Source organism: Phasianus colchicus, chromosome 3 (genome assembly GCF_987193195.1).
Source record: "Phasianus colchicus chromosome 3, bPhaCol1.hap1.1, whole genome shotgun sequence".
Lineage (NCBI taxonomy): Eukaryota > Metazoa > Chordata > Aves > Galliformes > Phasianidae > Phasianus > Phasianus colchicus.
The window spans coordinates 70,510,052-70,525,701 of record NC_143438.1 but is presented as its reverse complement, the minus strand read 5'-3'; the positions used below and the strand labels follow the sequence as shown (position 1 = coordinate 70,525,701).

Here is a 15,650-nt window from a genome sequence, read left to right as displayed (position 1 = left end):
GCAGGATGAGTGGCCAGGTGAGCCAGGCTGCCCCACTTTCCGCAAGCAGTGTGTGGTGACCGAGCACAACACCGGAGTGCCCAGACCCGGGGCTGCCACCTGCACAGCCTGTCAACAGATCAACAGGTCAACAGGTCAACAAGCCAACAGCCCCAAGCTGGGGGCTTCACTGTCACCCCTCAGCCCCAGGCCCAAGTGCTGGCTGGCCGGGGTTTCTCTCACTTCTGGAGATGCAAAAAACGGGATGTTTGTGGAAGAGCATCGAAGCACGGGAAGACGGGGTGCCAACGCGCCACTGGGGACTGGGGACGACCGGGCAGACAGTGTTGCCTCAGCCTCCACTCTGGTGACAGACAGCCACTCGGTATCAAGCACCGTCGCTCACTGCCCCTCGGTTAAGCCGCTTCCCCAGATAAGACGCTGTGAGAGCGGGGCAGCAAAGCGGCGCGGGCGGGCAGCGCGGCGTCGTCCCACACAGCGTCGCCGCACGGAGGCACCGCCCCGCCACCGCCGAGGCGCACCCCGCCCGCCGAGGAGCGGGGCGGGCCGGGGGCGGGCCGCGGGGCCGCACCGAGCCCCGCACCGGAGCAGGGCGCTGACGCCGCCGGAGCGCAGCCTCCTCCCCCATCCGCTGCGAGCGGCGCCCGCGCTGCCACATCGGCACGGCCGCTCCGCCAGGCGCTTCCCGGAGCAGAGCGGGAGCCCCCGCGCGCCGGGAGATGGAGCTCCGCTGCCGCGCTTGCTGCCGCTGCCGCCCGCCGGGACCCGCGCTCCGCCAGGGCCGCCGCTGCGACTGCCGGGCCGGGCAGCGCGGCGCCGCCGCCTAACGCCGCAGCCGAGGGGGAGGCCCTCCGCCCGCAGAGCCCCCTCCTTCCCGCCCTCCCGCCGCCGCTTCCCCGCCCCCGCCCGGCGCTCGGCGCTCGGCCGGGCTCCGCCGCCCGGAGCGGGCCATGGCGGGGCGATGAGGGAGCGGCCGCCCCTGCCCGCAGGCTGCGAGGGGAGGCGGGGAGCGACGGGGCCGGGCGGCTCGGGGGGATGTGGGGCGCGGGGGCCGCGGCGCTGCAGCTGCTCTCCCGGGCCGTGAGGCAGGGCGCCCGGCAGGAGCTGGGCCGCTGGCTGTCCCGGGCGGCCGGCACGGCGGCGGGAGGCGGCGGCGACCCCGGCGGCTTCGTCCCGGCGGAGGCCGGCGGGCTGCTGCTGGGGCCCTACGCGGAGCAGGGCGGGCTGCCGCCGGCAGAGCTGTTGCTGTGCCCGCTGCCCGAAGCGGGCGGCGGCGGGCCCGGGCTGGCCGAGGCCCGCGGCTGGCGCTGCTCCTGCTGCCTGCTGGGCACCTGCTGGTGCAAGAGCTGCCTGAGCGTGTGCGTCCTGGCGGCCCTGTGCTTCGCCTCGCTGGCCCTGGTGCGCCAGTACCTGCGCGACCTGCTCCTGTGGGCGGAGAGCCTGGACAGCCTGGCCGGCGTGCTGCTCTTCACCGTGGGCTTCATCGTCGTGTCCTTCCCCTGCGGCTGGGGCTACATCCTGCTCAACGTGGCCGCCGGCTACCTCTACGGCTTCGTGCTGGGCATGGGGCTGATGGTGCTGGGCGTCCTCGTCGGCACCTTCGTGGCGCACGTGGCCTGCCGGCGGCTGCTGGCCCGCTGGGCGCTGGACAGGATCCAGGGCAGCACGACGCTCAGCGCCGTCGTCCGCGTGGTGGAGGGCGGCAGCGGGCTCAAGGTGGTGGCCCTGGCGCGCCTGACGCCCATCCCCTTCGGGCTGCAGAACGCCGTCTTCGCGGTGAGTCCCGGCCGCGGGGAGCCGTGGCCCTGGGTTTCTTTGGCGGCTGGGAAACGGCCCCCTGCTCGCCTCTGGCGGCCGCCCGTCCCTGTCGAGGCAGGTTCTGAGGGACGTTGTTCAGTGGCATTAGTCTGCTCTCGGACTTTCAGGAGTGTTAGAAAGATGCATCAGGATGCTCTGTAGCAAAATGCGCAGAAGAGCTTAGTGATTTTAGTGCACCTATGTTATCGAAGCGATTAGAGTGGAGGGCAAGTTGTATTTTTGGGCAGCCTTGCCTGAGCTGCTCTTTATGCTAGTTAGTATAAATGTTTGTCCGCTGCCTTCTTTCCAGTACAAAGTCCTCATATATGAAAGGGGCAGCCTGTTTTGGGCAGAGCAGTCAGGTGCAGATTAAGAGCTGTGCAGTACACCGCCAAAAGTAAGCTGAATTTGAGCCTGGTGAACACTGGTTTTTCTTCCCTACTTCTAGACAAATATGCCTACCTAGTTTATTATTTTAGAGATACAGTATTGTAAGATACAGATGTAAGTAAGGAAGGACATGCGGTACACTTTCTTGAGCTCATGCTGGTGATGGGGTGATATGTTACTTTACAGCATGGTCAAATAAAACACAGTACTCAATTTTTAATTGAGAACGTGTAACATGAACTACTACGTTACCAAAAAATAGGTGTTGCATCAAATCTGGGAATTCAGAACTGTTTCTCACTGAGAGTGAAGTTTCAGCTAAGTGTGGAATTCAGAGTTCTATCAGTGCAGACTTAGCTATGCTGATTTTTTGAAATCTGACTTATTTCAAATTTAAATCTTCAAATGCAAGGGGTTTTTTGTGTCCTAACCATCCACCCGTTTCCTGTGTTCAGAGCTCATGCAATGATTTCGAGATGATTTGTTCTTAATAGTAAAAAACAGTAAATCTTGAGAAAATGTAAACATCTTGAATTTTCCAGCAGTCTTGTTTATGCTTGTTTTATTTGTGCATGTTCATAAGTAAACTGAAAAGAAAATGAAAGGGAATGTAGGAAGTGACAATTGAGGTCTAGGGACAAGGGGTAGCCTTGAGGTGAGAGAGGATGGATGGGTTTCTCCAAGCCCTTGTTTCATGATGTGCGTTTTGGGAATTGCAGGGGAATGTAGAGAGGGAAGGAGGGAAGGGAGTGTTTTGGCATTTGACGAGTGACAGGATCACATATCTCCAAACTGTGTTAAGAAAAAGTTTTTTTTTTTTAAAGAAACAGGAATTTGTTCATTTCTCACCAGCCAGTCATTTAAGCCTTGCTTCTTAAGTCCATTCTGCAGCTGTTTGTGGAAGCACTGAGTGTTTGCAGCAGTGGAATAATGTATTCACGTGCCTTTCTAGAAGACCTAGAAACCTGTAAGGTGAAAGAGTGTTTGTATGTTTTTTAAGTGGGTTTCACATATTTGTTGGTCCTCTAGCATGCCGCCAGCATGGCCAGGGCAGTGCTGATAGCCCCGACTGAAGTGTTTGTTCCCCTTTGCAGCTCTGACTGTTTTGAAGGTAGGTCTGTAAGGAGGCACAGCGTGCAGGTTATGACCTCATCCAACTAATGGGTCTCTTGTGCTAGGATTGTGTGATCTGATTATCTCCAGTTCCTGGTGTAGCTTAGATCAGAATTCATAAATTACTTTTTCCTTTCTGAGAGGACTGTTGTGTGGAAGATATAAGCATACTAGAAATGTTAGTGCCTGAATGTATGTCTCTGGTTTCAGAAATAAGTGAAATATTTCTGGAATACTTCTCAGTGAAGACTTTCAGAGGTGTTACGTGCTTTGCAGCCATGTGCAAGCTGCGTATTTTCTTTGTTGGGAAGTTGATAGCTATAATTCAGTTTCTTGTATTCTGCACTTTTTTTTAATTTCTTGAGAACAAAAAAAAAAACATTGGAATTGTCTTCTGCTCTCAGTTTCCAAACCTGCTTGATCTGAAACATGTGGATTCATAAATTCAGGGGAGAGAATCCCCCCCAAAGGCATGTGATTCCCAAACAGCATCCTGATATAAAGTGTGCTTTTTGACAGAATGAACCAAAGGGGTCAGCTGTAAAGAATGCACCAAAGTTTTATCAGACAAAGCCTATCCAAAGCTCAGTGGGAGAGTTTCTGGCTAATGCTCCCGTTACCACAGTAGTTAGTTCTTAGTTTATTTTAATATATTGCTGTAGCCTGTTACGCAGTTGCATTCATGCTTGCTTTGGGATTTCACTGTTATTTTTTCTGACGTGAGCGCTCCCTAGATACAGAGTCCTGTTAGTCTCTGTCAGTTTCGCATTGCGGACTGCAGTTAGACAGGTGAAGTTTTATAGAAGGAAAAATAAGCTGTAGGTTTTACTGAAAATTTGTCAGGTTACTTAGCAATGGACACCATCTGTTTCCTGACCCTTCTGGGGGAAGGATTGCCAGCATAGATCTAAAATCCACAAATAAAATCTTCCTTTCCTCTTCTTAGGTTTCATCCTAGTGGAATGCAGAAGGCACCATCCAGCACGTTCATTGGCAGCCCCTCCTTCACTTGGAAGCAGTCTCTTTTGTGGCCCAGTTACTTTAGGACAGATCAGAGTTGCAAACGTGTGCCTGTGCTGCTAGTGTCCTTAATATATATTCAGAAATGAAAAAGGTGCCTAGGAGTGTTAAAATGGTTTTTGGAAGTTTCCCAGTTCCATTAGATTTAATGACAGTGTCCTACTTAGGAAATCTTGTCCCAGTGCTAGCATTTCAGAGACTTTTAATAGCAGTTCCTTCATTCCCTTGGCAATAAGGGAAGTTTCAGTTGTGCATCCTTATTACATGGCCCAAATTACTATTTTTTTTTTTTTAAACAAATCTTTTGAAAGTATCAGTCAAATATGAAGTTCTTATGTGATTGTGTAGTGCTTTTTCATTACAAACCTACATTAAATTTGCACATAGTGAGAAATCTATTACTTGTATTACTGCTATATATTTAAGTCCATGAGAACTGTCATTTGCAGAGTGAAGATTGGAATCACCTTATTGGATCTTGTTCCAGCAAATTACTTGTAATGCTTCATTGCATTTTCCTCTTCCACTGCCCTTCCTTCCCCCCAAAACTTTCCATTGATAGTGCTTAGAGCTGCAAGAATCCGACAGTGTGACTCTCAAAGTAATCAAAGTTTATTTTAAGAATAATATGATGAAGTGAGTAACTTTGCTGCTATTCTTTTGTCTTCAACATTGTGTAAAACTTTCAAGGTCAGTAATCTTGTAGTCTCCCAGCGTTAGAAGCTGTTCTTAATTAGTACTTGTTTTATTATTATGTGATCAACTGAATTGTCTAGAAAATGCATCAGACCTTTTTCATAGTCATTTTATTTTTAACCCATTGTTTCCTTCTGATTTCATTTTCCTGCATAAATGTGTTTTGAACTCCTGGGTGTTGAATCTAAAATTTCTCAGTGGTTTCTGTACTGAGTTAGCTGTGTAAACTATACAAAGTAAACTGTCCCCATACTAATTAAGAACAGAAATTTCTTGGAAAAGAGCGGAAAATATCTTGAAATATTCGACATCTTTTATTTTTTCCCAGGAAAGATTAAGAAAAGCTATAGTTGTGTGTATTGTTTAGTTCATTAATCAGATTTGATACTAAATACCTTTGGCTGAGAATCTTCATGATGCCTGTCTACATAGGTTGCTCTGAAAGTAATGTCTCCTGTTTCCATGAAAATAAACTACAGCAGATACAAGAGCGCAATAACACAGTCTGATAAAGGAAATTCTCAGCTACAGTTCACTGTTTTTCAGCACCAGCATTAGATATGCATTTTTGCCAGGGATGAACAAGGGCTTACATGCTGCACTTGTTAAAAAAAAAAAAAAAAAAAAAAATCTATGCCAACAGAGTTACCCACTGTTTCACAGCTGCTGTGATGGTGTCATTGCTTGGAAAAGGTTGCCTATGTAGTCCATCTTTAATCAGCCCAAACAGGTGGAAGTCAGAAGATGCCAAATCGGGACTATATGATGAGTATGTTAAGACAGTCCAGCTGAGATTGACCAAGTGTTCCATGGTCTTCAGACTGGTATGAGGCCTGTGTTACTGTGCTACAGAAGAAAAGTTGGCTCCTTCTCTGGCCTGATTCTGGAAGTTTGAGCTTTCAGCTAAGTCTGTGTCATAATGTAATTATCAGATTTGATGGTTTGGGTTCCAGGAAATCCAGAAGAGTCACCGCTTTCCCATCTCAAAAGACAGTACTTATCACTTCAACCACTGAGAGCTGCACCTTGAATTTTTTCTTAGATGGGGAATTTGCATGTCTGTCATTTTGACTCAGGCTCGAAGTGGGGACAGCATGTCTCATTACCAGTAATGATGCAATCCAGGAAACTGTCACCTTCAGCCTCATATTGATTCAGTAGGTCTTGACAAACTTGCTTATGGTGTTCTTTCTGTCCTTGTGTGAGCATTCACGGGACCCACCTGGTGCAAACTATGCAATATTCCAACATCGCTACCACCATTTCCAATGCACTGATGGTCATATTCAGTTCTGTACACAGTTTCCATGTTGTAGTCTTAGAATTCGTGTGTGTGAGCTGGTGGAGATGCTCTTCATTTCGTGGTGTGACAGCAGTGTGTGACTGTCTGGAATGTGACTTGTCTTTCATGTCACTGTCACTACTTCTGAAACACCACCCACCGCCTCACAGTGCTCAACACTTCTTGGTCCCCATAACATTCGATAAACATCAAATGTCAACGGATGCCATTTTTTTCTGCATAGAAGAGTTCAGTGACACACCTTTGCTCCATGTGCACTTCTGTGTCAGATGCCATTTTGTCAGACTCCTCCTCTGCTGCCGTTTGTCAAATGGCAACAACATGTAACAGAATATTGGTGGGAAGGTTCAGCCTCTACTGCCATACCGCCACCATCTGCCTCTTCTCTTGTGGGCTAATTAATAGGAGACATTATTTTCAGAGCAGCCATTGTATATCTCTGTATAATTGGTATATATCTTAATGAGCTATGTAACTTCTGCTGCAGAGGGAAATTGTACCTGCCTGGGCAGCCACACTGCCATTCTGTTTACCTAGGTCATATTTAATACAGCAAAATTTTGAATGATTGCCTTTTGCTTCTGTATGTGTAAAACCCAAAGTAAACAGGCTATATTTGTATCAGTTTTTGTTTTAGGCTTTCAGTTTTGATAAAGTAATTTCTTCAAATTCTCATGAATTGCAGGGCTCTGTTCACCATAAAGAAGTAAATGTTTTAAATTAATTACATCCTTAGTTAAAGAGTTGCGCAGAGATGCTGTATAACGTAAGATGAAGCAAAATAAAATACAGTAAATTTGAAAAGACAAAATGAAAGCTAGCCACATACTGTTCTATCGTATCACTGCTGGTTCACTGACAGTGAACAGTTTAAGTGAAGAAACAAATCATTTTTATTTTCTGGCATAGATGCCCCATCCCTGAAGGTGTTCAAGGCCAGTTTGGGTGGAGCCCTGGGCAACCTGGTCTAGTATTAAATGGGGAAGCTGGGAGGTTGGAGGTTCATGGTCCTTGAGATCCCTTCCAGCCCAGGCCATTGTGTGATTTGGGGAAAGTAGTGTAGTTGGCTGTGCACGTGGATTGTATTGTCACGGTATATGGCTTCTTACACATTTCTTTTTAACTTAGGTTACAGATCTGTCACTGCCCAACTACCTGATGGCTTCTTCAGTTGGGCTGCTTCCTACTCAGCTCCTGAACTCATACTTGGGAACTACCTTGCGCACCATGGAGGACGTGATTGCAGAACAAAGTGTTAGTGGCTATTTTATATTCAGTTTACAGGTATGTGAAAACAATGGTTTTCATAAACTTTGAGATCAGTAATGTTGCTATTATGACTCTCTTTATGACTGTTTTGGTAAGCAGTGAGTATCGGATGCAGTCTTCAGTTTCAGTGTATATTTTTATCTCTTCAGTTTTTTGCTCATCTGCTGTACCAGTGAGATTTGAAGTAGAATTTAGCTTCTGGAGATAGTAAGGAAGCTTCACTCCTATAGCATTGCCACTTCAAGTAATTGGATCTTTACTTTGGAGAGTGTGTGCTCCTGGAAATGTGTATGAGGCGTACAAAGATTTGGCTTTGCAGGTTCTTCTTTTAGATTATATCACTTCCAGTCTAAAAGAAGTGGGCTGTAGAAGGTTTGCTTGTTCAAGTGTTAAGAGCTGTTACCTGGAGACATAATGACACGCTAGTCTGACGTAGCCAAGCTCTTGTAGTCTGAGAACTAAGCAACTGTGGTCGAGTAGCAGGGGATTTAGAAGTGTTTGATTTATAATGTTGCTATTATCACTAGGTTGTGTAAAGCCTACGATACTAATTTTTCATAGATTTGTGTGTAATGACTGCTTGATAACCCAGACAAATGAGTTTCCAATGTACTTGCTTTGCTTCAGTTTTGTTTTCTTCTGTTAAAAGTATTTAATTCTTTCATATTTCATGTGATACAAAACAGAACTTGGTGCTTTCCGAGTTCTGTCCTGTTACCCTCTGTAGTAATCTGCTGCTGAATTTTAGACCTGTTAAAGCACCCTTACAGTGAAGAAAATGGCCTCTCAGCTGTAAAGCAGTGTGCTTTGGGTTCTTAAATCCAGAACCTGTGCTATGTTCACTGCTGACATTGAGCACTCACAATTATGCTAGGTCTTTAGGTGCTGTAGAAATATAATATTACTAATGCCTCAATCAAAATACCCTATTTTTGCAAGGAAACAAGTTTGTGAGGTGTGTCTAGTACCTTTTCATGTGCTTTGCTGATGAAATAATTAGTCAGTAAATCCTGGGGACAAGCCTTAAGTCAAAGACTGTTGTAAGCATAAGGGTGAAGAATATATCAGAACAAGGTTATATATTAAAACCTCATCTGACTGTGTTGTCATGTCCACGCTGTGTTTGACCAGCAGTTGATATGGTTTGCTGATTTCTAGTTCATTCTGCAGTCATTTATCTTCCTCAGTGTTTACAATCACAAAGCTGATGTTTAACAACACTAATATACAAAACTAACTCCTCTTAACCCATCACTCTCCTGTAACTTGAACATTCTTAAACATTTATATGTAATTAAAAGGTTTAATGAAAAAGGCTTGAGTATTAAAATGCCTTTGTGATTGTCGAGTAAGCAACCTCAACAGATATGGTTGAAAGTCAGTGTTCACTTGATCAACTTATTTTTTGGTTGTGAAATGTTATTTTTATGTGTTAGAATCATAGAATCATTAAGGTTCAAAAAGACCTCTAGAATTATGTACTCCAGCTGTCAATCTGCCACCACTATTGCCCACTAAACCTTGATGCTCCATAGCTGGCAACTGTATGTCAAGAGAGATGGCATAGAAAGCCACAGAGCTGAACAGTTTTGCAGTTTTTTTCAGCTGGAAATTGAGAGATTTGTGAAATTTGGAGACAGCAGAGAAGAGTAGCAGTGTGGGAGTTAAAGCAAAGAACTGGGCTTTGTTCTGTCCAATTACAGACAATTCAATGGAAGAAAGGGGTTAGTAGCTTTTAGTGGTCTTTCCTTTTTTTTTTTTTTTTTTTGCCTTTTTTTTCCCTCCACATTAAGATTTCTTAAAATGACACTGTAGTGTTAGCTGTTGGTCAGGTAAGCACCAGCTGAAAGGGCTGAATGTCCAAATAGATGTGCTCGCCACCTTGACAACTGTACATAAGAGCCAACTGAGTAAGTCCATTAGTGGAGAAATTGCTTATGTTCTCCCAGGCATCTGTCTGGTGCTTTGCCGGGCTGTGTGGCTTTCATGGGACTTTGATTTAGTAAACAGCTGTAAAAATTAATCATACTTCATGGTTGCCAACGTATATGTATTTTTAAATGATTTATCTACGGAACCTGAGCCTGCTGGTAGTAGCATTTCTCAAACCTGTCAAGTTTAAATATTTGGGTAAGCTTTTAGAATAGGATTTTTTCTGTATGCTCAGAACATGTCTGCAAGTGTATATTTGACTCTTACATCACCCGCCTTTTGAGGCCTTTAATGAATAGCTTTTATCACAGTCAGTGGAGCGAGCTGCTCAGAGACATGGTGAGGTCTCCATTCTTGGATGTTTTCAAGACCTGATTGTATAGAAGTCCTGAGCAGCGTGGTCTGATCTGGCAGCTAACACCATTTTGAGCAGCAGGTTGGGCTCAAGACCTCCCATATGCCTTCCAGCTGCAATTATACTGATCATACTTGTTGCTGATTCTGGTTGGTTTCCTAAAGCATTTTTAAAAAAGGCAGAATAATTTACTTCTTTTAAAGGGACTGTCATTATGAGACAGCTCTATTTTCTTTGAAGATTTTATTTTTTTAAGGAGAATCTGTGCTGAAAACAGTAACCAATGTTTTATTGAAACTAAAGGCTGCCTCTGGGGAATGTAATCCATGCTAATGTCCTTGAACATGTAACTTCTAAGCAAAATGTATCCCAATTTATTCTTGTTAATTTTAGTGGTGAAACTTTAAAAATTCTTAGTAATACAATTCAGAGCAAAAAAACATAAACTAAAGTCCTACTTTTAGATAGTATTTCCTCCTTAAGAAAATAACAAGCATCCCCAGAGCCATCCTCCGGAAACCAAGTACAAGCTGCTGTAAGTTGTTCAGAAACTGTGGTTCTGCCCTGTTTTGTCCTGACCTCTGAGAAGCACAATAACACTGCTTCTTTCTGCTATCTTCCCTGCTAACAAGGGAAAGACAAGAGGTTTTATTTCCTTTTTTCTACATCATTCTACCTCTGCTGTTTGGCAAGTTGCTAATAACCATTGAAATGTTAACTTGTTATTCACTAGATACTGGAAACAGCTCTTGTGATTTCCATTGCCGTCAATCCATTTCTATGTGGAGTTATTTTTGCTAAGAGATTTTGCAAAGCGATTGCTTTCTAACAAGTATGTGAATGACAGTGGGAAGAAACAAACTATTTTTAATTCAAATTAATATTTAAGTTCTATAGAATGTCTTTGTGTTGGTATGCTAGCAGCAGTATGTGTTGACTTGTTTGTTAGTTCATTTCCCTTTTCAATATGTTGCCTTTGAAGCATTAAGTCAGAAGGTGCTTCCATGAGTCTTTACACCGATGACTTTCTGTTTCATTAAAAATGGTTGCTTTGTATTCAGTTGATATATGGCCTACATCACTCCTTTGTTTTATTTGCAGATTGTTATAAGCATAGGACTTATGTTTTATGTTGTTCACCGAGCTCAAGTGGAACTGAATGCAGCTATTGTAGCGTGTGAGATGGAGATGAAGACATCTCTTGTTAAAGACTGCCAGCCAAGCATCAGCGGTTCAACGACATACTGCAACAAAAGGACAGTAGCGTTCTCTGGGGGAGGTGTCAATATTGTGTGATTTCAAGTATTAATAAAATAAGGTTTTTGTGAACCTAAGCTATTGCCTAGAAATGTCTATGGACAATTCAACTAGCTTTTAAAATAATATTTCAAATGGTTACAGGTTGTACTATGGCACAAACCAACTGACCAGCTCTTGAATTGCACACGGAGTGACTTCTAGCAAGAAAAGTAACACGGTGAAGTAACTTGAGATGTAAATGCAAGTTTGGCTGCACCTTTGGTCATTTATTATGCCCATCATGGCCTGTAGTCTGCACTTTAGTTTTTTTTTCTTTGTTCCTATAAACAGAAAAATGCTTCTATAAGCTGAGAAAAGTAGCACAGAGGTAAATATTTTTCTGCTTAGCATTATTTATAAGGCCGAATAATTATATGCAGTAGAACTTTATTACTGATAAAGATGAATGAGAAAGTATGCAGTTCTATATACAGTATTCTTGAATGTGCTTTTGCTTCCAGACCTTGGAGTGTATTATTTTGGTAACAGTGGGACCATTTGGCTTTTCCTTCATTTTTGATTTCAGGGGTTGAGGGTGGGGAGAGAACCCTATATAAATTTTTGGTTGAATGTATTTTTGTAAGTCACTGAAAACATTGCAGAGCCATGCATATGTAGTCACACAAGTTTAAATCCTACATGGTGGGACTGAAGTGCTCTTAAATAACATTTTAAGTTACACTGTGTAATATGCAAAGTAAAAGGGAAAGTGCAGATGTTATAATAGATTGCAGTGAGGAGCTTCTGTTTGAAGGAAACTTCAAGAATTAACCAACCGTTGCATTGGTTTTACCACCTTGGTGATTGTAACAAAGGGCTGTTCCATGTTAATCCTATTTATAAATAGTTTAATTGGAATGGTGTTTTTCAGCTCACATGCCTGCATATAATAAGGCTTCCAGACCAGGGAGCTAAATCTCTCCCTCAAATACAAAATGAGATACTAGCAGACTAATCTTACATGAAGGTGGCCTTTATTTTGTAAGTGAATCCCTCCCTCCCTTTAAAAAGCTTTAAAAATCAGTTGATATGTTTTTTTTCTACAAGTTTTACATTTTTTTAAAGATGCAATCTATTATAAATTTCATCAGAGTGAAGAAATGAAAACTAGGGATTTTCTTTGGAAAAATAAATAGTAATGTCTCTGAGGCTCAGGAATTCTGACTCCATTTTTGCAAGACAACACTGTATTAGATAACGCTCCTTTTACATGTGCTATGGACTGTTTTTTCACTGCATTTGAACAGACTAGATAACCTGATAGTATTTTGTGTGTGTATGTGTGTGTATGTTTGTGCAGGTAAAAGGAAAACAACAGCACCTGAAGGTGACATCTTGTATGTGTGTTTCCCGTAGATACACATGCCTACATTCAATTGCTCAAACACCCACAAGTCATCTAATACAAAAAACGATGCAATGTATTGCTTATTTTGTATTTATTTTGTGTAAGATTTATAGGATGCTTTCAGTCTTCAAGACTGTGTTATTTTCTAACAGAACACGACTGTGCCTCCTTTTTGTAAGGCTGTTTGTAGGGTCCAAGCATTCTTGTCTTGTGGCGAATAGCAGGAGAGCAGCAAGTCTTCAAGATAGTTGGGAAGCAGAGAATTGATAGCCTTTGGCAGTCTTAGTGCGAGGATGTACGGTAACTCGACAGCTAAGCAATCCTTGGTAGTGAAGTTCAGTTTTGCTCTTCAAATGCTTATCCTTTGTGGACGGCTGTTCGTGGGTCTTGTGACCTAAGGAACCAAACTAGTTACGTAACAACGTTCAGATTGTCTCCTCTTTTTATCATTTTTATTTCGTTTGTTTGTTCTTTTTAAAGGCAATCTGCATATACCTGGAAGTGTTCATTTACACATCTCTGCCTCTGACAGCTCCTGTGTGAAAACAAGAGAGCCAGATAACTTTTTGATGGCGTTATTTGTCATCATGGTATGATTGAGCCCTTCCTTAAATAAACATTTAAAATGTTTTATTTCTTGAAACAGATCGATCCTTTAATAAATGTTCCAAACTTTGCTCTATCTTGCTAAATCAACAACAGTGTTTTCAAGAGGTTATCTCGTTTTGTTTTGTTTTGTTTTTAAACTAACTTAAGGTTGTGTTGTTTATTGAAGAACATTTCCCAAATATGTATTTTGAAGTGCTTTTATTTCCATGACACTTTGTAACCAGAGTAACTTCACTATATGAACACTTTTGTAGTATGGAAATAGTTCTTAAACCTTTTGCATTTTTGCTTGATACTTGTAAAATTTGTGTACAAGTCAATGGGAAATGTGCATTAAAAGAAACTTTTCTGTACCATGCCAACCATAATTTTATACAATAAATTCACTCAAATTTCTTTAAAGAAATACGTATTAAATGTTCAGGTTGCTACGAAGCAGTAGTTGGAAAGAAAATGCAATGAGGTGTCGTCTTTATACACGCACACGAAGATACTTGCCTACCTTGAAGAAGTAACAAGTTAGGGATTTCAGAATGGATTTTGCAAATTGTGACTTACTGACAAGGGGAAGCCATTTTCTATAAAATGAAAGATACTTGCTTAATTCTGTCAAATGCTTTGGAGATTGGAGGTCTGCAGCTGCCTTTTTGCAATGGAAGAATAAGAGCATACATGTGCCTGTGAGAAATGTGCCAACTAACCAAAAGATTGATATGTTTAAACGTAAAAGTGATGATTTTTTTTTAAAGAGTCTTCCTGCAATTAAAAATGGTATGAACAGTTTGAATCATATGTAACAAGTCACATTCGTGCATGCTTTTGTAGCTGCAGTGGTGGAGAGAGTACTGCTTTTTGTGCATGAAACACATCTAAGTTGCAGGTCATGTAAAAGAGGAAATCTTAGCTATGTGGCAACACTTTTACTTCTTCCTTGATGTAGGAAGTGCAGCTGTGTAACAACTTTACTCAGATCTAACTTTATAGTAGCTGCCTGTGAGGAAAAGATCTTATTGCCCAAGGGCTTTCCGTGCTGTTTTTATGTTGTTTTCTGCATAACTGCAGCCAGCATTGAGAGGTCAAGTCTGAGGAATGGTAAGGCTGCTCTTCTTCATGTAGTAGTGCCACACATCGCTTTGTGTTCATTTTCAGTGTGCTGTGTGAGTTTTGGATTTTGACTGACCAAGGTTTTTGGAATAGTTAGCAGCCTTGAAAATAACCTAGGATGTGATGCTGAAGATGAAACACTCACTCACTCTGAGGTCATTCTTAATGACAGGAGCCAAGAGCTGGTGTAGCTCTGTGCCAGGCTGCCTCATAGTAAATTTAAGATTGGTACAAGTCCCATCCACACAGTAAAATGCTTAGAACTGGAGAAAACAGGAAATGGAGTGCAGAGTAGAAGCTGATGGAAATTCCAGCCCTGATTGATAGAATATAGCTGCAGCAGAAGGCAGCTGTCCCTGTCCTCTTGAATCCTGCAGGGTTAGTGGTCTATCCAGTGGCATGAGATGGGTCCAGCACACAATCTCTCTTCATGGACATTAGCACTCATGTACTATTCTGCTGTATCAATTTATTTTTAATTTATGTTAATTTGCTAGTGATAAGTAGAAATAACTTGAGTACAACTGTTTTGGTCCTTCTGTCCCTCTCCTTCTTCATTAAGTTAATCTATTGCTAAATTTAAAACTAGATTTTAATCAAGTGTTGCATACACTACTGTAAGCTAAGTCCTTCTTCCTGGTCATATGACTCACATGTAATTGGTTGTCTGGACTCTTGATTAATTTGGAAAATGATCAGGGCAGATTAGTTGTGGTGAGTGAGTCATCTTTTTCCTTCTAATTACTTAGATACATTATGGGAGAAATTAGTAGAGTAGATTTCTGAGACTGGCATTTTTATTATTTTTTTTGCTTTATAAAAAAAGAGAAGTTAATAGCAAGAGCAGAAAAAGGATTTGAACTGTGCTGATTCTGGGATAAGAATATTGGGTGTCATTTTTTTGGGGATACAAGAGAATTTTGCCTAGATGTAGCACAGTTAAGTTTGGGCGACTCAAGGTAAATGAGTGAAGAGGCTGTAAAGCCTGCACCTCCAGGCCAGAATGGCAAGTCCAGTTTGTATTTTGCTTTAACATTTCAGTTATATTTCTCTAATTAGAGCAGTTTAATTTGTCCGAGTAACATTCTAAGATCAGCTGACATGTGAACTTGGATGTGCTAAGTGATGTGAATGCAAGGGCACCTGGCCCAAGTGAGAGCCTGCACACAGCGAGCTGCATTGCTCTGCCTGCTGGGTTCCTGTTCCCAGTTAGCTGTAGCTGCTCCCTTCAAGGCTGTGGGTGGGAGGAAGGAAGGGGAGGCCTGTGAACAAAAACTGCAAGTTTTTTGCTCACTGCCTTAGAAATTTGATTGCAAGTGTTCTCCGTTAAATGTGAGAAATGGTGGGTGGTGAGGGAGCAGACTAATGAATTCTTTTTGACTCTGATTTTTGAGAGGGAGTAACAATTTCCTTTA

At 42.8% G+C, this 15,650-nt stretch overlaps 1 protein-coding gene across 2 annotated transcripts; it reads left to right on the top strand.

Annotated features, from left to right (window-relative positions):
- Positions 1-569: 569 nt before the first annotated feature.
- Positions 570-13,918, top strand: TMEM64 (transmembrane protein 64). Of its 2 annotated transcripts, XM_090137787.1 has the most exons (4): positions 570-1,035; positions 1,143-1,776; positions 7,448-7,603; positions 10,977-13,918. In XM_090137787.1, the coding sequence occupies exons 1-4, from the start codon at positions 962-964 to the stop codon at positions 11,169-11,171; spliced, it is 1,059 nt and encodes a 352-aa protein (XP_089993913.1). In that variant the 5' UTR covers positions 570-961; the 3' UTR covers positions 11,172-13,918. The 2 variants fall into 2 exon arrangements, with proteins under 2 accessions (XP_089993913.1, XP_031446833.2); XM_031590973.2 differs by having other exon boundaries at positions 992-1,776.
- The last annotated feature ends 1,732 nt before the right edge of the window (positions 13,919-15,650 follow it).

Excerpts from the sequence above, each read along its gene's own strand:
- TMEM64 (XM_031590973.2), top strand. The coding sequence starts at position 1,036 with ATGTGGGGCGCGGGGGCCGCGGCGCTGCAGCTGCTCTCCCGGGCCGTG. Across the intron at positions 1,777-7,447 it reads TGCAGAACGCCGTCTTCGCG|GTTACAGATCTGTCACTGCC; the intron begins GTGAGTCCCGGC and ends TTTTTAACTTAG. Across the intron at positions 7,604-10,976 it reads ATTTTATATTCAGTTTACAG|ATTGTTATAAGCATAGGACT; the intron begins GTATGTGAAAAC and ends TTTTATTTGCAG.